Genomic DNA, 22,010 nt, shown 5'->3' with positions numbered 1-22,010 from the left:
CACAGTATATGGTGATTGTTATTACCACAAGCAGGCAGCAGCTGCTGTACAACATTACCAGACAGTCTGTAATCCTAATTGGCACAAAATAATGTTTCTGTGTCATTAAGCTGCTTCTGTGTGTCGCTCAAACATCAGTAGGTCACACATAAATGCCATAAAGAATGTGATAGTATAGTATGTGTTAAAAAAAAGTCATAGTATAGTTTGACATTAAAACTGTCATAAAAAGGTCAAAGTATAGTAGGTATTGATTTATGCAAAAGCTGCTTTATTGTCTATTGTACTCTAAATGGGACCATCATTTATCATTACATCATATAACATCATGCTGTATTGAAAAACACTTGAAACTAGCGATTGAGACCATAAACTCCTCAGGAAAATGTTTACTCAGTTAATAAATCCAGTTAGAAGTAGGGTCATTTTCTCATAGACTTCTATCTATACAATCGGACTTCGTTTTGCAACCAGTGGAGTCGCCCCCTGCTGGATATTAGAAAAAATTGGCGTCACTTTTCAGGCCAGGGGGTGGCCACTTGGTTAAAACATTTCACTAAAAAACACGAACGTCAACCTCATGGTAGCGCTAGAGAGTCACATGATCACTAAAGTCAGTGGGATTCCTCCTCTGGGCGCCATGAATGTCTATCAAATTTCATGGCAATCCATCAAATAGTTAATAGCTTTTGGAACAAAGTGGTGGACTGACCGACCAGCATTGCCATCAAAGGCTCAAAATACAAAGATTGAATCAAGCTGAGGCTGTACTGTCCCCACTGTATCACGTAGTGCTATTATTACAATAACATATACGTGGCTAAAAATATGTAAAAAGCTTGTAAACTTGTAAGATATTGAATTTTATGAAAGACAATTGCGAAGCATGCAAAATGCTACTCTAACAGTTTTATAAACACGATACAGTGGATATGAATGCTCTGCTGGTATTCCTCTTTCATCCTCCATTGTGACCACATGCATCTCCCACCTAAAGTAATTCATACCAGACACAATCACACACACACTACGCAACACACACAATTAACATGAGTAGAGGCAAAGTGTGTGTGTTTTAGGAGAAGCAGAAGTGCGTAAAAATGCACTTAGGAGAAGTTGAGGATCAATATTAATGGGTGGGTCGTGTCGAGCCTAAGGGGCTCCACTGTGTGGTCTCCATTATTTGGCCAAAGGAACGACCTCATTCATCACCGTTTATAGACTCTAATTCCCCAAATGCCACACAGCAAACGGCCACCTGCTCACTTTGGCAGATGTGATGGTTTTCTAACAAGCATCTTGGCACGAAGAGCATCTTTGTTGCACTGGCTGAAAATCTTTTATTTTATTTATTGGCTGAGGTTTTCGAAAAGTTTCTCTGAAATAAATGATCCCATTTTAACACCCTCAGACTCTTGCATTCATGACTAAAGGCACCAAGCAAAAAACTGTTTGAAAAAGTACTCTTTATTGCTTCACCTAGAGAGTCAGTCACCGCTACATCTTCTGTCCATGCCTCTTACCCTGAACGTGTCTGCCAGCACCTCCGCCCCTCTGTGGTTGGTGTGGGAGGAGATGCCGACAAAGAACTCCCTCCCGGTGAAGAGGACGTCGCTGCCCTCCAGCGTGGCTCCTCCAGAGTCCCCCTCCTCGGCCCCCATCTCCACTACGGTCAGGTTCAGCTCTGACACCACCTTCCTCACTGCCTCCACCTGCGAGTAAGAAAAGAGAAGGAATTAAAGAAAGAAAACAACACATTCAGGCTAAACTTAATTCTGCATGAGAGTTTGACTGTGTATGCATGTTTCTCTGGAAGAACATAGTCTTCCATGTACTTTTATTACAGTGTGTACTATCCAACATACTTAACATTCCTGCCTAACAAGTTCCAAAGCATGCACATAATGTTTTTAGTCTTGGCAAAGGAGGTGAGCTGCAAATTGAAAAATTTGAATTTTGCCAACAGCAAACAAGTAAACAAATAAACAATGAATTAATGTTTTCATGGAGTCGTTCTTTCAAGTAAATTCTTATTTTGTCTACAATTAGAACAACAAAAAAATCCAGTGAATTGTGTTAAAATATTACAGACATGTAAAATAAAGTATTATTGGACATGTACAATTATTACAAAAATAGAAATAACAGAAATACAGAAATAATTGGAAATCTCAGAGCCCTAAAACAAAGTGTTAAAGTGAATCTCTGACATCTAAAATATAAGTCAATTAAGATGCCAAATTAATTTGAAGAAAGATTCTTGTTATTTGACCATGTGACAATAATGAAACTTAAAATACAACTAAATGCCATCTTAAAACAAGTGAAACATCTTCTGCAAGTTCTTTCTCATACCATACTGATATGAACTGAAATGATGGCTACTGCCCTTTATCTCACAAAGAGAGATTACGTGCATAATCAGAGGATTAGGGGGCAGAAAAGCCAATTTTGTTCTCCACTGTGTTTTACCTCGCTGCGCCTCTGCTGTTTGAAGGGCCTGGTGATGAGCACTGTGTCTCCCTGGATGACAGCCACATCCTCTATCCTCCAGCTTTCTGGCAGCTCAAGGTCGGGTGGGATCTCGATCAGCTGCAGGCCCACCTTCTGCCTCAGGGCTCCCGTCAGGCAGCCGAATTGACGCTGAGCTTTGGCCAAGTCCACCGAGGTCTCCCCGTTCTCATGACCGTCTCCCACCGCCTTCCCAAAGGTCTCTGGGATGCCCCGCACCACGGCGTGGGTGAAGCGGCCATATGGGCACATGTTTGCCATGATTTAAATAAACTTAATAACCACAAGTAATTACAAAGATGCCAATAAGTTTGCTCTGCTCAAAGTCAAGCAAGAGGTAATAAAAAGTGTTAGCAACTATTCCTCAGTCTGGTCTTGAAAAGAAAACCAGGTACACTTTAAAGTGAGCTAATGCAATGGTCCAGGAGGAACATGGAGAGCATCTTCATCCCTCTCTCTCTGCCTCGTCTGATTCCAATACTCCACCGGCTACTCGTCCATCTGTAGATGCCAGGAAGTGGAAGCAGAAGATCTCAGCCTAACACAGAGGAAGAGGAACACATTAAGGCCAGATACAATGAAACAAATGTTTGTGTCCCATCTTGTTAGAGAAACAAACATTTCAGGGCCACAAAAGTAAATATCTACAAAGCTATTCTGGAGATTAAAATTCACTTTGTATTTGTAATAGTTAATTTGTAGGAGTCATCATCACCGGTAAAACATTCAAGGGCAGCTGAAATAACATGCAGAGATAGCAAAGTTGAACATAGACACAAGGAGCATTGTCCAAGGTTAGATTACAAGGAAAGATTTTTCACTATGCCTGCAATATGCCGCAAAGCCTTTCAAAGTTTGGGCAGTGGGTTAGATTTGGGACAATTGCCCTTTCATCATCTTCCCTGTAACTCACAGCAGTCGCCCACTGTGAGGCTGCAGAAAGGGACTTCCACACAGGATGTTTCCTAAATCTGCTGCATAACTTATGCAACAAGTGCTGGACTTTGATATTAATTTGAATTTTTCATTAAAAAGGGCAGCACATAGAGCAGTTTATGAATACTTACTTGTAAATTTAGGCTATCAAATTACAGTTAAGAGTGCTTAAATGAAGTGTTTTGGAACCTGTGTTACCTACTAATGAGACGTGATACCTTGTGTAACAACAGTATTCTTCTTGATATAATTTGCCATATTTAGTACACTCTTTTTTTGTTTTGACAATGTAACAAAATCAATCTTATTGACTGCGCAGTCCTGGGTTATCCAGCTGTAAAAATGAACATGAACCTCAGCCCAGAACAAAACATCTTGAGTGTTTGGCTGCAGGAGTGCACCGCCCAGCAGTTCACTGCTCCTTCACAAATACTTCTGATGATGTTACACATCTTTCTAACGAGTAAACTATCACTAACACTCCCAGAAGTTCGCAAATAACAAATACAGATGTAGACTTGTATCTTACCTCTGTTGAGTGTCGCAGCTTCCACGCTCGGGCGCGTTTCGCTCTGTTTGATTTAATTTCCAAACCGACCCAGTTCCCGTTATTCTCCCGTTGTCTTTCTCTGCAGACTAACTACATGTCATGTCAAGAGACAACTGTGAATATGCACAGTTCCGGTAACAAATTTCAAAATAAGACGCCTACAAGGTTGTAATATTGAATATCTAGTTAATAATATCATCATCATAACAAAATACTATAAATAGACGTCGCTAATGCAATACAGCTCAAACACAATGCTGGTCAACCCAAAAAACAAAGCAGTTAATTGCGAAGTCTTCTTAGGGACCGTTATGCTCTTATTTCTCAAAAGCCAAATCACTCGACTTCCGGTCTTCTTTACGTGTTTAAGTTGCGCTTGACGCAGCATCTCTCCCTCCCTTCCATCCAGCACCCCCCATCCCCCACACGTCCTGTCCGGGTCCGGATTCAATCAGCGTTGATTTGAGACTCCACAGCAGCTGTTGAATATTGGCTGTCAATAATGTTGAATGTAGCTACACGTTACAGTAATCAATAACGGTGAGTACAAAAACGATAGCGTGGGTTAGTAAACTTTATCATAAGTGTTAAAGTTTAAAGTAGATAGGCTACTCCATAGTAGGCTATCTCCAAGATCATTAACATCTTCGTTAAGACAATCAGAATTAAACTTTAATTCTGAGGTTAATACTACTACACTGTGATTTTATCGTGACAAAAATATTATAAAATACATTTAACATCAACATTAGCTCCACTGATGAAATCCCTATTTTGGCCACATATATAAACCAACTCTGACACCCTTTCCTGTATTGAGACACTGAATTAATGACAGATTTGAATATTTCAATGAGATTTTCTAGGATTAAGGACTCCTATTTAATATTCTCCCCTTAATCCTGGCGAATTGTTTATGTAAAGTCAGATAGTCTACCGTATCAGCAGATACTGCCTGCATTTTTTAATGCAAATTGACTTGTCTGCTGAATCAAATTATTCTTCCCACCTCTCCCACTGTTTTATTTTTATTTATTATTTATAAATGGCTATATTAAATTTCTGAAGTTCACAGTTGATTTATTTTCTGATCTCCTTCTGATCAAAATCATCATAGATTAAATACGTATATGACTTATGAGTTATTGTTGTTGTCTGTTTTTTGTCTGTGACAAGACAAAAAAATAATCTGTTTTTTCATGAAATGTGGGTCAAATTATGTTGGACACAGTTGAGATTTTTGGATAAACAAGTCAACCTCATCAGACACAAAAGAAAGCTTTGTATTTTAACAGCAGTCTTGTGAATCATGTTTACATTTAATACTCCAGTAATCAAACTTTTCTTTGTTGAAATTTGGTATGATATTATGATATATATATATAAAATGATATTTCGAGGTTTGTACAGCAGTGATGTAAACATGCATAAACACATTTTTGACTCTTAAAGCTGCACAATATTCCCTTCTCTTGACTAGATCGAGTTACTACAGCCAGGGGTTGTTCATCAGGGATATCGAGGCAACTCGGTGATGAAAGAAGAAAGTAAGACAAATTATCTGTGAGTATTTCTGTACACGGAGGAAGAAAAAGAGACAGGAAATGTGAGGTTGATGTAATCGCGGATGGGGAATGGATGGGAGGTAGAGGGCGCAGACAGGATTAAAGAACACCATCTGTCCACTGAGATCCTTCAGCCACCACACAAAACATCAGTCAAAAATAGCACCAGCAGGTTTACCACACTGTCTGTAAACAGTCTCCTCCATGCACCTACAATTTAAAATGTGTAAAACGTTTGTCCTCAGCACCCCATGTATTCTAATACAGCATCTAAATGGACATCATTTGTTTAGGATAAGGTCATAGAGGCAATAACTAACACTTGTGTGTGCTGAAGGATATGAAGTCACACCAGTTGAGACCCAGTTTTCCACTCAAATATAAACTCAGTGAGGAAATTGATCCTTAATCTGCAGTTTAAGTTATTGTATTTTTTTCACTTATTGTGCAGTTAGGACCTTGCAACTACAGCTTTATTTTAATAACACTTAGTTTTAAATGCATTGATGTAAACCTACAAATAGAGCTAAAACAGTTGTGGAGAAAACAATTCATTTGAGGACATCCACTTGAGCTTTGGGAAACAATGATAGACGTTATTGGAGTTTTATAGACTAATCAATTAATCAAAAAATAATCAACAGATTAATCAACAATGAAATAATTGTTAGTTGCATCCCCACCTACAAACAGGTAGTACTGAGTATGGAGGTAAAACACTCTTATCTAACAGTCGTGAACTGATTTAAGGTTTCATTTTTTAGGAGTCCTTTAGAAAGTCAGTCCAAAGTCAACGGCACATTATGAGAATAAATGGACAGATGTGCAAACCAAACTTTATTTAAAAATCAATTGCTTTATAATCAAACACACACACACACACACACACACACACACACACACACACACACACACACACACACACACACTCTAAAGAGCATGGCAAGTCATAAATGCTTAAAGTACATTCATGACTTGTCGTGGCCCGCTGATCATTTCGGCATACAACATATAGATTTTTAAAAACTAACCTGAACTACAAGAGAAATAAATGAAAATGTTTTGTAAATTCTGTTTCCCTGAACCTAGCAGGAGTCTGCTGTGTAATTAATCAACTGGTAAACAGCTTATTCAGTCTGAGCCTGGTTGGCTCACTCCATCACAAGACTGCTGTCAGCAGACCGTCCTGCATGCTGCCCTCATGTCTCCTATTACGCCCTAAAGGATAATTCAGTTAAACTGCCTCGCTCTTCAACTCACTGACTCCGTCACGCTGACTTTCTCTCTCTATGTGTTTCTTTCTCTTTCTAAGATGCTGACCCTTTCTTCACTGTGCTGACTTCAGTGTTGTCTGTCTCTTCTTACGTTTTAGCAGCTTTCTAGCTGCATTCTCACACACAACACATAAACCCCTAATGTCTTATTTTCTTATTTCTTATTTCTTATTAACCCTAACTGAAATAAAGATGGTATTTCTTCCAAGATCAATGAGAACAAGGCTGTAGCCAATCAGAGAAAATCTCAGATCATGAGAAAATTCCACACCAGCACCAACCAAACTCTATACATGTTTCAAACAATCCCTTTATTGAACAGTTAAATAAATAAATAAAATGTATCTCTCTATATTATGTTCTAAACAGTGTTTTAACCCATGAAGTTTAGGTTCATTTTTAATAATAAATCATTCTTGCTGAATTTCTGTGTTCATTTTTGTCTTTGTTTAGCACCTTTTAAAACGGTCCTTAACCAAGCTAAAAGTCTCATTCATCAATTTTTCAATTAGAAGTATAAAGCTATCAGAAATACAAGAAAATTGAGTTGAATTACAAGCACCGCCTCACGGCTGTATGCCTTCACCGGCCAGTCAAGTTACAGTTTAAATCTATGTCTGTCAAAAATGTCATCACTTTGTTATTTTATCCTATTTCATTTCTGTGAGTAATAGTCATAGTTAGCGTGTTAATTATTGAGTTGTGGCAAAAAATGTGTTTTGTGAGGTCATGGTGACCTTGACCTTTGACCCCCAAATTCTAATCAGTTCATTCTGGATTCCAAGTGGACGTTTGTGCTCGATTTGAGGCATTCCTGAGATATTGCGTTAACCAGAATGGGATGAATGGACAACCCGAAAGCATACATCATAAAACAGTTCAAGGATTGAAGAGATATTGTTTCGCTATTTCTAAACACAAATGCAGCAGAAAAACATAAGAAATAAAACTATAATACAGTCTTTTTACATGTAATGTGATTTTATATCAACATGCTTTGGGCCTTTTTCATTGAAAGTTTATGCCTGTAAATCAATATAATTCTCAGTTCTTTCAAGTGTAAATAAAACTGCTTATTCAGTACTTCTTTTTTTTCATGGATAGAACATCTTTACTTTCCAACGAGGGAGTTATTTAGTCAAATATCAGAATCAGCCTTAGGTGTGTCATCATAGCATATTAACACTTTGTGTTATTAAAAACCCCAAATTCCCTAAAATATTACTGTGGACTCGACTTTAGTGTCATTTTTGCTTAACCTCCTTTTGTTCGAGGTCAGAGGTCAGTTTATCAAAATTACTACTCCAAATGAAATTAGAAGTTTTAGGGAGGAGACACTGACTGCCCGAGTAACATGGGCAAGACAGAAGAGAGAGGATAAGAACAAGAGTGACATAAAGAGAAATAACTCTCAACCAGCTTAATATAAAATATATCGGGAGAAAAACGGAAGAAAAAAACAGATGTTGTGAGTTTGGGCTCCAAAATCAAAGAGAAATTAAATTTAGGAATGCGTTGTGGGACGTATCGGATCAGCAGTTAGTTTGATAAGAGGGCTGTGACGTCCCAGGAAGGGATTTTTGGACGTGCTTGAAAAGTCAACTGAAAACAATTTGAGGACTTCTCACTGGAAGCATCATGTCGTGTTCACAATTTGGGATTATACTTCTTTGTTGTCTACCTTTGGCAGGTATGTAGTTACAAGTTAAACTGTTATAAGATTATTACACTGTTTGATTTATTGAAAAGTGTGTTTTAAGTGACATACTACTGAAATATGTCATTTTAATTTTTTCTTGAGGTAAACATCATTCAATGTGCAAATGTGCTAAGATTATGAAACACTTAGGGAGCCAGGGAAGAGGGGTAATATTCAGGGAAAAAACAAAAAAATTCAAAGATTAAATTCATAAACAAGTAAAAAATGCTGATATTCTGTGAGATAGAAGTGGTTCATTTAAGAGCAAAACCTTCTTAATCTCTTTCTGAGATTAAAAGTCTTATAAAAAAAACAACAGTGTTGTTTTCTTCCAGGAACCACAACGCTTCACTTTGCAAGTTTTAGTTCCTGATGCACAAAGCTATCACATCATGCAAATCAGTATTTAGTTTATTCACAGCAATGTGTCTTCAGAGTCCAGATGCTTATGATAATACGATGATTCTGGGCCAGAATCACAAGTATTTCCTTATTGCTAAATCAGATTACAAAGGATAATTTAATTAGTTCATCCACTACAGGCATAATACACGGCAAGGATCAGATTCAGAACACTATCTAATGGGGATCCTTTTAAATATATATATATTTTTAAAAGGCAGCGTCTGGGGTGTGATGAAGTTGATTCAAACTTGCAAAGTGAAGCGATGTTTCCTTGAAAAAAACATTTTCTAAGAAAACTGTGACTTTAATCTCGTTTGTAAATTTACAAATTTAATCTTGGAATCTTTTTTCTCAGAATATTACACCCTAACTCCCAGCTCCATAATATATATGTAGATATTTCTTTACCTACAATGGCGCTAATATGCCAGCCTAAAACTTAAGACAAAATCATTTTTATCACAAATGATAACAAAGGTTGTTTGTCTTATCCAAAAACTTTTGAAAAATATATTTTATCATTTATAAGGATTTACTCCTGCTGAAATGTAACTAAATGAAACTGAAATCATTTTAGGATCACTCAAAGATCCCACTGTGGCATTTTTCCCATTTCGCAGAATCTGTTGCCCTACTGATAAATCGTCCAGCGGATATATTCGTCAATATTAGTTTATCAATGATAAATTGGTGTCTGTGTATAAAGAAACAATCGATGTCACTATTTCCACAGGCTCAAAGTAAGTTTTTAAATATGTTTTTATGTTTGCTTCAGCCTGTTTGAGCTGTTACACCTGTGTATTCCCGGCCATCTCTCCTCTGGACTGCTTTAAGTTTCCTCAGGAGTGTCCAACTGGGCAGCGCTGCCTGTCCAGTACTGCTACAGGAAGACGGGGTGAGATCCAGATCTCTCTCTCTTCTCTCTCTCTCTCTCTCTCTCTCTCTCTCTCTCTCTCTCTCTCTCTCTCTCTCTCTCTCTCTCTCTCTCTCTCTCTCTCTCTCTCTCTCTCTCTCTCTCTCTCTCTCTCTCTCTCTCTGTGTGTGTGTGAGAGATTATTTTCAGAGAATCTAGGACAGGATGGTCACAAGCATTGTCTGGAACTGCACAGTGCAGTCTGTATATATACAGTATATTAGGACAGTTTTGGATTTGAAGAGAAACCGTGGCTGTAAGTGCTGACTATCATCTTTAATTTAAGAGCGTTCACCAACACCCAAAGAACTGTCTAGAAACTGTATCCGTACTGCTCTCACAGTATAAACCAAATGCTCTTAAAGTTGCATTTAAATCTCATATTCTCGGTTTTATTTGAAATCCTGTGTGGCCAGTTCTGAGAGGCAGGTTTACAGTTATCTGGATAACTCTGCTGAGCAAAACCATGAAAACTCTCAAATCTACAACAAAGACTGAACAAACAAAAACTTAAGTTAATTATCCTGAAAACTTAGTAAACTATCCTCTTTCAGGGCCAAAATAAAATATGGAGCCAAATATTCACCATCTGTATTGCTGCTATGGATACTAAAATATAAATTGTGATTGGTTTTCGGGGCCTTCTCTCAGACCTGATCCTGTCGCGACTCGACAAGTGTAAAAACAAAACGAGACAAAGCAGTGACTCAATGGATCAGATCTCGGCACCGTTTCTCATCCAGCCGGTTGTAAGCTCACTATGCCTGTGATGCCATCAAATTATCTTTAAAAATAGCTCTCTGTGCTCCGTGGGTGCGGCGAAACATTCACTGTGTCTCATCAGAGGATAAATCCCCCCATTATTTGTTACTTGCTCTGGCAGATTTCATTGCGAGTGCTCTGTGGGACATTAGTTTCAATAGTGTGCACTTCCCATTTGTTGCCTCCTCATTCCTCCAAAGCCTGACCCAGAAATAATTTAATGCTACCGAAGCTTTTGGGGTGTAAATGACTGAGATAAGAAATACAGAATAAAACACTCACACTCTCTTATCATTATTTTTTGATCAGCATCAATGTTGTGACAAATTGAGACAATAATGTATTTTTTTAACAGTATAACCAGACCATTTTAATCGTAAAATCAACCACTGTAAATACCTTATTCAAATGTAATCACTTAAAAGGCATCAAAATACTTAACTTTGCAAACCATCCCTCTGATTTGACTTTTGAATCCCCCTGTTTGTTTCTCAATAGGTCATTTAAAGCGTCATTTAATGTGTAATTTAGTTATACATATGTATATATATTTTTTTTTTATTTCCAATATTCAAATAAATATATTCCAGTGCTTATTTTATGATCTAAAACTATTTTTTTCAAGTCACAAAAATTAATTTTTCTTGGCGGTTCTTTCTGCAGAAAATACAGAATTTATCTACTTCCAAACATGAATGAAAAACTTGGTTTAACTTGACTAAATAATACAAACTTTTAAAGTTGAATAACTACAATAGACGCACTATAAACAGACTTGAAGACACTTGCTAGAAACATGTTTAGTGATATTATACAACCTTAACTTTGTTTTGCCATTTCCAGAAAGGTATTCCCCTCTATTTAAAATTGTTGTGACATTTTCTTTGCCTCCATAGATTTGTATGACCCCCCCCCCCCCATCATCACTGCATGCACCAACACGCACAAACTCCTCCTCTTTTCTCTTGCAGGCTCTCTACAAGTGACGATGTACGAGAAAAGCTGTGCAGTCCTGGCCCAGTGTGGAGTGAGTGGACAGAAATACGCGTCTGGCCTCTACTTCAACTACACCAACGTCTGCTGCGACACAGACCTGTGTAACGGGGCAGCGTCCTTTGCTGCCCTCAGCTGGGGAGGAGCAGCTCTCTGCCTGCTGCCTGCGCTCTCTCTGCTGCTGGCCTGAACGTCAGTGACCTGGACATGACGACACTCAGTGGTGGAATGTAACTAAGCACATTTACTCAAAGTTTTGAGGTACTTGTACTTTACTTGAGTATATCCATTTTTCTTTATACATTAACTCCACTACATTTTGGACGCCAACTTAAAATATAAACTAATACATTAAGTTGCATTATTATAAGTCACTACCCAGCAGTATATAGTAATTTAATGAGCTCCAACTTTACCAGGGAACATGTCGTATGGTGCACTCATATTATCTGACATTTTCCTACCCATAGTATCCATTTATCTTTTTAAAAAGGCTCAAAATAAAGACTACATTTTTTAAAATACAAAATATGACAATGTGAAGTAGCTTACAAAAACAATTACAAATATGCAATATCACAATATATTGTCAAAAAATAAAAAACATAACTTAAAATATAAACTGTTAAGACAATCTCAAGGCGAAGTCTATTTAGTTGTGGTTCTGGAACTTTCATATATCACATGGTCTTCATCAGGAGATAAGAATTTGCTCAGTTCAGATGATCACATTTAAAAAGCTTTCTGGGCACTTTGAAGACTTCTTGTCTATTCAAACAGTTGGTTAATAGTTCATACTTGACTTTGGAAACAGCAGCTGACTAAACATTCTCACCTCATCAAACGGCTGTTCTGGTTATTTTGATCTTATATTACACGATCTTCAACAAATAGATGTTCCAGACTTTCAGATTAAAGTTCAACTATTCGTTTAGTCTCATTTCATTTCTAAATTGAAATGAGACTGCTTTGAACTTTCACAACAAGATGGACCAGAAGTCTTAAAAAGAAAAAAAAAAAAAGTGGAAATTTGAACGTCCACATTTCCATGTCAAACGAGACAAACTGCCTAAATGGATGTTAAAGTTTGAAACTCAAAATACGTACATACCGTTTCAATTTTAGACGATATTCTTAGTTTTGTCTGACCCAATACTGAAACTAGTAAAACTTTAAATAACTAATGAAGAGATTCCTTCTTATTTGTGCTCCATTTGATATGTATTTTCTGTGTATGTATACATTCTTTAATTACCGCACTGACAGCATGTTTACAATCAAGCTTTGCGCGTACCGCTTGTACGGACTAGTGAGGTTGTATGTCTTCATGTCGTTCCCCTACAGAATGGCTAAAAAGTAAAAAAAAACACACATCCGTCACTGCTTGATTTATTATCAAGATATTTCTTTATTGGGATATTAATAAACGTGTCTTTGTAAAGGGCTTCGAAGTACAAAATACATTTCAGATGTGTTACTAGTTTGATTGTCTTCATCGATTATTTGAATCTACTGGTTTAGTGTCCACACCACTGTTTGGATCCTGTGGACTTTTAAGTGCAACTGCTTTTGACTACCTGACATGAAAAAGTACAAAATAAAAAGGTTAAAATATTTGTAGGGGAAGGCATAGGGGTGGGAAACAAAGTAAAAAGCACAATACGAGTCTCAAAACAAAAAGAACACATGTCATGAAGATAAAAAAAGAAGTTAAAAACAGTGAAGTGAAAACAAACTAAAGAAAGTGACATTTTAATGAATACATCAAGTTAAATGGTCCCTGAAAGTGAATCAAGTCCGACAGTAAGAAGTTAAAAACTCTTCCACACTAAAATACATCGGCGCTGAAAATATTCAGACAGAATCCCTTTAAAACGTTGTCCCAGTTTTTGTATAAATTTCACAACAGTTCAGTCAATATAAAATATACAGCTTAATCTCTTTGATCAACACTTGTCTTGCATTACACCTCAAGGTAAGATGCATTTAAAACCATGTAGAAAAGTAACCAACTCTGCTCACTGGACGTTTAAGATAATCACCGTCTGTGTACAGGATAGTCTTTTCAAATCGGCTTGAATTGCACTTGGGTCCATTTTAAATTTTTTAAGAGTTTCACCCTTTTCCGAGAGACATGACGCATAATTAGGCCATCTTGAGCTCAGAACAAACCTACTGTATAAATGAAGTTTTAATTGCAAATAGCCTCTGTAATTGTTCATTTGTATATTTGCCATTAATTAAATAGTCTACACAAGCTGCCGCGACAGTCGGACAAGGCGTGTCGTTATGGTTTCCAGTTCTTCCCAGCGCTTCAATTTCAAGTCACTTTTACTAGTTATTTCAGACTAGCAAATTTAAGAGTGGATTAATCCTACTGGCGACACATGGCGGTTAAGTGACAGCCTGCAATCACAAAGTATACAAGGTTTTTAATTTAAGGATAGGTGATATTTAAACGTTTCTAATTTGTCAACAAATCACATGAACCGACAAAATCCATCCCTAGAGCTAGAAACGAATGATCCTCATCGTTGCACTGGGTGACATGTTATTTTATTACTAATATTTCTGGGGTTCCGGTGGAGCCAAACGTGATTGTTCAACAGTTCTCGGACTACAAACAGAAACCAGAACGCTTTCAATACCAAAATCTTGTCCGCATTCATGTGCAGATATCTGTTGAAAGAGATTTCTTCTCTTTTAAATACCCATTAAAACACAATGTGCATTAATCCACAGGTAAAAATACTCTAACAAATACACCATTTACTACTGTTTGAGTGACGTTTGCTAAAAACTACAGAGCCCTGCAGCGTTAGGAAACTACTTTGCATGAAGGAAATGTATACGTTTGTGACACATTTTGAATGAATGTGCTTGAGTTCCACACACAGGGTCGGATAATTCATATATTCATACGGGATTTGTTGACAATAAGAGACGTAGAATACTGCCAACCTTATCCTTAAATTAATAATGGACGGCAATCTAGAACTGCAAGTGTGATTTTAATTTTAAACATTGTGCATGTGTACATCTAACTTCTTTTTCCCCACTAATGAGAAACATGTGGCAGAACAGTGAGCGACCCGAGGAGGCAGTACAAGTGCTGTTAATGTAGCCTTTTAGCAGTTAGCAGTTAACTTCTTCATACACAGCCTCTTCGATACACTCACAACCTGATCTCCCTCGCGTATGACAAAATAAACTGTTGGCAAAGGGCCCCGACAGCGGATCACAAACAAGCTCGGTAATCTGGAATAATCCATCACGCCTGCTGTGGGAGCGCAGAAAGGGGAAGCCCGAGTCTATTGAAATTGCATCCTGTCTCTAACTGTTTTCAGCTCTGCTTCCCTAAAGCGAGAACTGGTCTGCCGGCCGCCGAGGAAAAGCACCCCACTTCCTCTCCGAGGTGAAGAATAAGAAACTGTCGATTTGAATTTGTAATAAAGTCAATGTGAAGAATCTGTGATTACAGACAAACCGCAAGACACTTTGGCAGGTGAGCTGACGCTGGTAAGCATGGTTGTAACCTTCAAAATAAAAAACACTTCCTTAATACCAAGACTGAAAATAAAGAGTTGAATCAGCTTGTGTGAGGCTTACAAGGTACTAGTGAAACTTTGATCTGGTAGGCAGCTTTGTGTCTGTTGAATTCTCCCCGCCACAAAATACAAAGATATACTGTCGAAAACGTCGCCAAGAAGAGAAGAAACAACTTAACAGCGTGTCTCTACTGATGGTGGAACTGTACACAAGCAAGGCTGTAGTTCTAAGTGTGTGTGTACGAGAGAGAGCGAGCCTGCAAGCAACACGATCGATCGTTCGTTCATTCATTAATTTCATAAAGGAGGTAAATATTTTTAAGTTTGTTTTTACGTCAACTTATCTGCCTCCTGTGCTTCCTCGTTTCCCTCCGGATGTAAACTGATCCGCGTGGCAAACAAAAATCAGGGAAACTAAACGAATAAACACCCCTGAAGCAAACCTAAGAGTATAGTTTGACAATAGTAAACCAGATAATTGATTACCGTTATAACAAGATGGTATCAACAAGGTTCCCACACCTTCTTAAACATCAAATTCAAATACTTTCCAGGCCAAACTCCCTAAAATTCAAGGACCAAACAACATAGTTCGAGACACAAATCAAGGTCGATTACAAAACTGACAATGTATACGCACGCATACGACCTTCGCGCGGTCTCGAGGCAAGTGGCGCGTGAAACAGTTACTCAACTGCGGACACACATGCAGACAGCGTAACGTAGCATATTTACTAACTTTTAGTAAAATAAATATCAAAAGTCTTTTTCTATTTTTGCACAAAATATATGGATCCGATGACCAATGTCTAGAAATTCTTTCCCTTAATTCACAAAACTTTCAATAGTTTAAGAAAAAGGACGCGTGGTAATGCATCAACTTTTAAAGCTTTTAAAATGACTATATGGATGCAATGAACGCTTCTAGAGAAAAAGATCGACCAAGTTGCTTGCAGAGTGTGTGTGCAGGTGAGTGTGTGCAGGTGAGTGTGTGCAGGTGAGTAAATGTGCGTTTTTGTGCTGGTGTATTCATGACTTGTGCATCCTGTTGGGCTCCTACTTGAGAGCTTTAACTACAGAGGAGTAGGCGATGTGGATCTCCTCGTCGATCGGGCAGGTGGAGGCAAACTCTTCTCTGGCGTACGCTGCGTTCAGGTACCTCCAGAGGTTTGTCAAGGACTGAGGGACGCTGAAGTTTCGGTATTTTAAACACACCACCTGGTGAGAGATTTAGAAAGAGACTTAGAGAGAAGCAATCAGCAAAACACGCTGGTCACAAGCCAGACCAAAAACTTGGATTTAAAATGATAATCTAGTCCTCCCAGGCCCCAAGCTGCACAGCTTTAAGCAGAAGATTACCTTCACGATGTGGAGCTTAGGCAGCAAGTTGCAGTCAGCCAGAGTAAGCTCTTGGCCGTCCAGGAAGGGGCGGGACGAGGAAGTGAGCTCTTCGGTGCTATTCTCGTCGATCTCGTCAGGAAGTGGGGAGCCGAGATAGTCGTCCAGCTTCTTCAGAGCCTTCAGCAGGCCTTTCTCTAGAGCTGACACACGCAGAAAATATTCAAATACATCGTTAAATCAAAGCCGAAGGGGGCGTTTAGAAACAATGAAATGCATGAATTAATTTCTTTTGTTTAAATGACTGAAATAAGAGAGTACATTTCAAGTTAAAGAAAGAAGCGGGTACATACAATAAACACACAGTTTCACCCAACGACAGTGAGATCACCTGACAGAAAAGTGTTCTCGATCTGACTCCCATTTCCTGCATTTATACAAACATTTAGAGACTATGGTGATAAAAGAAATCCAATAAATAATTAAGTTGGCCTTAATGATAAGTTCTGCCAGAAAGAAATATGTATAAGAAAAAGTTCTTACTTTCTGAATTGTTTAATATAGGGGCCGATAGCAAGACTGGAGAGAATCATTTTATAAAGTCAAACATGTTCACAATTAATGTTTTGTGTGTAATTCAAATAAAAATATGAGATTTAATTTCCACTTTGTTTTTTTTCTTCTTTTATTTATAGTCCTGTAACTATTGACACAAAATACACAGGCAAAACAATGCTGATAAGCTGGAGCCATATCTAAATCATGTTGGCTGTATCATTATTAGTGTAGCCTACTTTATTTATAACTCTACTTAGTTTTTTATTCAAACTGTATTCACTTCTTATCACGTAGAAGTCTTCCTCTCATTGTCAACAAATCAAAATCACCTGACTACTGCACATAATATACCTGCTGGAACTTATGTGCAGCAGGTATGTTATGTTCTCTCTGCCTCACTCTCCATGTCTTGAGGCAGCTCCACCTCATCATCTGATCTGATCATCTATCATCTGATATGAAAGCAGTGGCTTTATGATCAAATTGAGCCATCGGTGTGTGAGTCAAACATTAAAGTAGCAGCCAGAGAGTCTGCTTGTCATACATTGCTGACGAGAAACATTAGGAGGCACTTCAGCAACTTGGTGAGTAACTGCCGGTAGCATCAAGCTAGCAAATCCGGCATTAGCTGAAGATCAACAGGTGTGTAGACAGAAAGTATGATTATCCTGAGTTAAATTTACTGAGTCAACCAACTCACATCTCCTTTCTTTCTTTTCACCCAAGCCATTAGAGTAATCTGCTGTTGGTGTTTAATTTTTGTTGTGTGCCACAACCCGGTACCTGCTCATTATCATTCAGTGAGCGTGTTTGCACTGAGACAGAAACGCTCAGACAGTAATGTTATTAACTCGGACGCTCCCTGCTGGTTTTGGAGCTCAGCAGAAAATACCACTGAAAATAAAACCGGGTCCATTAGAAATGTAAAATTCTGAATGAAGTTTTATTCTGATGCAAAGACTCACTTAAACATCAGAAGTATGATGTATCAGATCTACTTACTTTCGTTGGCCTGAGGGTTTGAGTTCTTGACGTAAGCCGAGAATTTGGAGAAAACATCCATGCCTGCTGTGTTGGACTCTGGGTTACGAGCAGCCAGACGGGGATACCTAAACAGACAGAGAGATCGATGATGATTCACGCACGATCACCACATTATAAACATTGACTCACATGAAATACATGTGCATTAAATGTTGAGACAAAGAAGGGTTGTACAGGATGACACACAAATGTAAAAGAAGTCAAAGTAGGAGGCAAGCAAAACAACTAGTGCTGCAACGAACGATTATTTTCAATTCATTTATTGTTTGGTCTAAAAAAAAAATATTTTCAAATGTCAAAATAGTGAAACATTTCTTTAAACATTTTTTAAAGCCCAAGTTGATATCTTAAAATTAGGACTGCAATTGACGATTATTTTCTTTATCCTTATCTTATTTTTTAATACAAATTATTTTCTAGATTAATCGTTTGTTCTATAAAATGTCAGAAAATTGTGAAAAATGTTCATCCGATTTTATCCAAGTCCAAGGTGATGTCTTTAGACGTCTTGTTTTGTCGGTCCAAAACCTAAAAGATATTCAAAAGCAGGAAATCTCCATGTTTGAGAGGCTGAAAACAGCATTTGACAGAGTTGGTTCTTTACAGAAGTGTTGAATTTTAAACTAAATATTTATGTATATCTTGATTACATAATGGCTCCCAGCAGTATCCAACAAAGTCAAGTTGACTGTTTGAGATGTATTATTTATTTTGAGGAGAAAGACCTCCAGATAGTTGTTATTTTTTAAAAACTGTAATTACCCAAGAAAAAATGTCCGTAACTAATCGTTGCAGCTCTACTTAAAATATTTATTTTATCTGACAAAATCCAAAGATATTCAATTTACAATCACATAATTCAAAGAAAAGCAGCCGTTCCTCACAATGGAGAAGCGACTCACTGTTTCAGCTCTCAAAAGAGCAAAATAAAACATTTGTAAATCAGATGTATGGAGTGATTACTTTGGAGGGCAGAGATTTTCCTCCAGGAACTCCTCGATCTTGTTGGTGTCCGTTTTCACATCGCTGCCGTACAACAGGAAGGGAGGCTGGGCACCTGGAGCCAGATCCTTCAAGATGTCTGGCTTCCTGCAAAGGTGGACAGAAATAAAAATAAAAAACTGTCAAAAACAAAAGAGACAGACATCCAGCAGAAGACATGGAGGGTTAAGCTAAAAAAGGAGAGAGATTGGGGGAAAAGGAAAGGAAAACATGAAACCACAGAAAATGACTGATGTTTGAACCTCAAGACTTCTCCAGATGTCACGAGAATCAAAGCCAGAGCCTTATGTCTTTTAACACTCAATATCTGAATGAAACGCTCGCTTGTTGCTTTACATTAAAAACAGTAGAAGGACATTCCACTGTTGTGCCAATAGAAACCCGCAACGCACACACACGCACGCACACGCACACAGTGTGTTCACCTCTTCATATCCACTGTGGTAACATCGAAGGTGACTCCTTTCAGCCACAGCACCATGAAGAGACGCTGGGAGAAGGGACAGTTGCCGATGCTCTGACCATCGCTCCCAGCCTGGGACACAAAAACAGAGAAAATGTTCACCATTTTATATTATACATCTTTTCATACGTGCTTACAAGTCTTATGACATTATTTGCTGCTTTCTTCTGTCTGATATGATAGTAGAGCTGCAACTAACAATTAGCCATTAACAAATAATCCTCCAAATATTTTCTATGTTTATTGATTCATTATTTGGTCTGTAAACATTAGAAATCACTATTACCTAAAGCCTAACTTGAAGTTTTTAATAATAATAATAATAATAATAATAATAATAATAAATTATACTTGTATAGCGCTTGTCTTGTTTTTCCCATTAAACAGTCTGTAATGTAATAAAGTTTATTATCACATAGGATAAAGAAAAGCACAAAATCCTCATGATTGATAAGCTGGAACAAAGTAATGTTTGTTAGACTTAAAATCAATTGATTGTAAAAAATTGTTAAATTAATTTTCAGTCTATCGACTCTTCAACTTATCTCTTCAGCTCTATATAACAGCAAGATTAAATATCTTACATCATGTAGACTAAATGATAACTGAAACATTTAGTTGACAGACAAATTAGTCTGGAACTATTTGAATAATTGATTTATCATTTTTCACGCAAACATGACAAGCGTTACTGCTTTTCTTTGTTTTATAACATTGTAAACTGATTCTTTGGTTTTAGATTTTTGCTTTGGACAAAAAAAGCAATTTAAAAAAGACAACACACTGAGCATTTTCAGACCATTTCAGGGACTAAATATTAAAATCGAAAATAATTGATGATGAAAATAATAATTGTTGCTCCCTTAGAAGCAACATAACTCATTCCTGTATTCACATCGAGCTTGTAAGCTGCACAGGAAATGATCATACAGCTTCCTGTGTAGCTGCAGGAAGACATATTTTATGTTCAGTCAATCTATATCCGATTAAGGGTTTGTAATGTGGCCTGAACAGTATAAAGCTACATTTATTGTAAAACAGTAAACGTTACTTTCTGTTATTCAGGGTATCATGGTCATTGAAGAAGCTGACTAGAAACCAGATTTAGAGAAGTTACAACCGCATCTCTTACCCATAAAGGAAACAAGTAGAGGGTGGTGCACACGTTCACACAGAGGAATCATTATTTGAATTTGTGTGAGAACATGAGGGGAAGCCATATTTGGTGTATTCAGAGTTTTTGGCTCAAAGAAAATGAGATTAGCCTGCCTGACATACTACCTAAATATAGATGAAAGTCGCCTGCCCAATGGGTTAAAGTGCATTTAATTAGATTATCCCGGTGAGTCAACAGGTGTCTAATGTACATGAATATTATAACACACATACTGTAATGTGATTTAAAACGTGCAAGGTGACTTTATGTCTACAGATACGGGCAGTGTGAGATATGCTATCACCTTGTAATAACAAGTACTGAGAATGCTGATGAAATGATAAGATAACTTAAGCATACCGTATCTGCAGCTTTAAACCCGTTAAATAAATCAATGTCACATATTGTCACCGTGTCTACACTTTCCGTTTTCTTTGGGGGGCTTCAGTCAATCACTTACCTTCACAAAAAGTTCAACTTTGGGCTGATTCGCGTCGCTCATCTTCAGCTGTTGATGCACGAGACCCTTTATAAAACAGAAACAGACACAAGTGGTTAAAAATAAAGCAGTAAGTTACATTTCCTAAACGAGAAACAAAAACTTGGGCAGCCAAGCCCATCTTCCGCCACAAACCCCAGTCAGTCAATAACAAACTAAAACGTTGTAGCAGCTACACAAACACCGTGAACGCCACACAAACTAACTTGAGCTAGTTTAGAGTTGAAAATATCAAATTGTAGCTCATTTTAAGTCTGCAGGGGTTACCTACAAAGTGTTTAAAGTTGTCGCTGTCGCCTGTCGCTGCCTGCTGGTGGTTTCCCCTCCCAGTTCTGCTGCCTCTCTCTCTCTCTCTCTCTCTCTCTCTCTCTCTCTCTCTCTCTCTCTCTCTCTCTCTCTCTCTCTCTCTCTCTCTCTCTCTCTCTCTCTCTCTCTCTCTCTCTCTCTCTCTCTCTCTCTCTCTCTCTCTGCTGCAGCGACGCACTCGTCATCATCTCAGCTCCTCCATTTCCTGCTGCTGCATGACGGGCTGAGCTTTCTGCAAATAAAGAGGCGTTCAAGACCGGCAGTACAAAAAGCGCCGAGTGGCTATGAAGTCCGACACGAAGAAAAAGAAGAGGGCTGCTTTGCAGGGTGATAGAGAGAATTACACTGACCAAAAATATAAACGCAACACTTTCGTTTTTGCTCCCATTTTTCATGAGCTGAAATCAAAGATCTAAGACATTTTCTATGAACGCAAAATGCCTATTTCTCTCAAATATTGTTCATAAATTTGGTTAAATCTGTGTTAG

General features: G+C 37.9%; 3 protein-coding genes across 4 annotated transcripts in view; 1 reads left to right on the top strand and 2 right to left on the bottom strand.

Annotated features, from left to right (window-relative positions):
* The window catches only part of ddah2 (DDAH family member 2, ADMA-independent), a 7,883-nt gene extending 3,776 nt beyond the window's left edge, over positions 1–4,107 (bottom strand). Inside the window, exons 1-3 of the mRNA XM_029442815.1 lie at positions 3,977–4,107; positions 2,473–3,049; positions 1,524–1,712 (exon numbers count right to left, since the gene is read on the bottom strand). Of these exons, the coding sequence (XP_029298675.1) occupies positions 1,524–1,712; positions 2,473–2,772 (489 nt within the window). The 5' untranslated portion in view covers positions 2,773–3,049; positions 3,977–4,107. The remainder of the gene's footprint in view (positions 1–1,523; positions 1,713–2,472; positions 3,050–3,976) is intronic.
* Positions 3,345–13,304, top strand: LOC115016041 (prostate stem cell antigen-like). Its single transcript, XM_029443708.1, has 4 exons — positions 3,345–3,377; positions 5,539–5,560; positions 9,716–9,835; positions 11,587–13,304. The coding sequence occupies exons 1-4, from the start codon at positions 3,345–3,347 to the stop codon at positions 11,796–11,798; spliced, it is 387 nt and encodes a 128-aa protein (XP_029299568.1). The 3' UTR covers positions 11,799–13,304.
* Positions 12,993–22,010, bottom strand: clic1 (chloride intracellular channel 1). Of its 2 annotated transcripts, none has more exons than XM_029442817.1 (7): positions 21,488–22,010; positions 21,178–21,243; positions 19,524–19,633; positions 19,060–19,185; positions 18,055–18,161; positions 16,516–16,697; positions 12,993–16,374 (listed from the first exon to the last, which is right to left on the bottom strand). In XM_029442817.1, exons 2-7 carry the CDS (start codon positions 21,217–21,219, stop codon positions 16,213–16,215), a joined length of 729 nt encoding a protein of 242 aa, XP_029298677.1. In that variant the 5' UTR covers positions 21,220–21,243; positions 21,488–22,010; the 3' UTR covers positions 12,993–16,212. The 2 variants fall into 2 exon arrangements, with proteins under 2 accessions (XP_029298677.1, XP_029298678.1); XM_029442818.1 differs by having other exon boundaries at positions 21,484–21,555.

This window comes from Cottoperca gobio, chromosome 11 (assembly GCF_900634415.1).
Source record: "Cottoperca gobio chromosome 11, fCotGob3.1, whole genome shotgun sequence".
Lineage (NCBI taxonomy): Eukaryota > Metazoa > Chordata > Actinopteri > Perciformes > Bovichtidae > Cottoperca > Cottoperca gobio.
The sequence above is the reverse complement of the archived record's forward strand: the minus strand, read 5'-3'. Positions and strand labels throughout refer to the sequence as shown.

Bases quoted from the DNA above. Each gene is read 5' to 3' on its own strand.
- LOC115016041 (XM_029443708.1), top strand. From the start codon at position 3,345: ATGCCGCAAAGCCTTTCAAAGTTTGGGCAGTGG. The intron at 3,378-5,538 runs GTTAGATTTGGG...CGGTGATGAAAG, and splicing joins TTTCAAAGTTTGGGCAGTGG to AAGAAAGTAAGACAAATTAT. The intron at 9,836-11,586 runs GTGAGATCCAGA...TTTCTCTTGCAG, and splicing joins TACTGCTACAGGAAGACGGG to GCTCTCTACAAGTGACGATG.
- clic1 (XM_029442817.1), bottom strand. From the start codon at position 21,219: ATGAGCGACGCGAATCAGCCCAAAGTTGAACTTTTTGTGAAG. The intron at 19,634-21,177 runs GTAAGTGATTGA...TTTGTGTCCCAG, and splicing joins AAGTTGAACTTTTTGTGAAG to GCTGGGAGCGATGGTCAGAG. The intron at 18,162-19,059 runs GTAATCACTCCA...CTGTCTGTTTAG, and splicing joins GAAAATCTCTGCCCTCCAAA to GTATCCCCGTCTGGCTGCTC.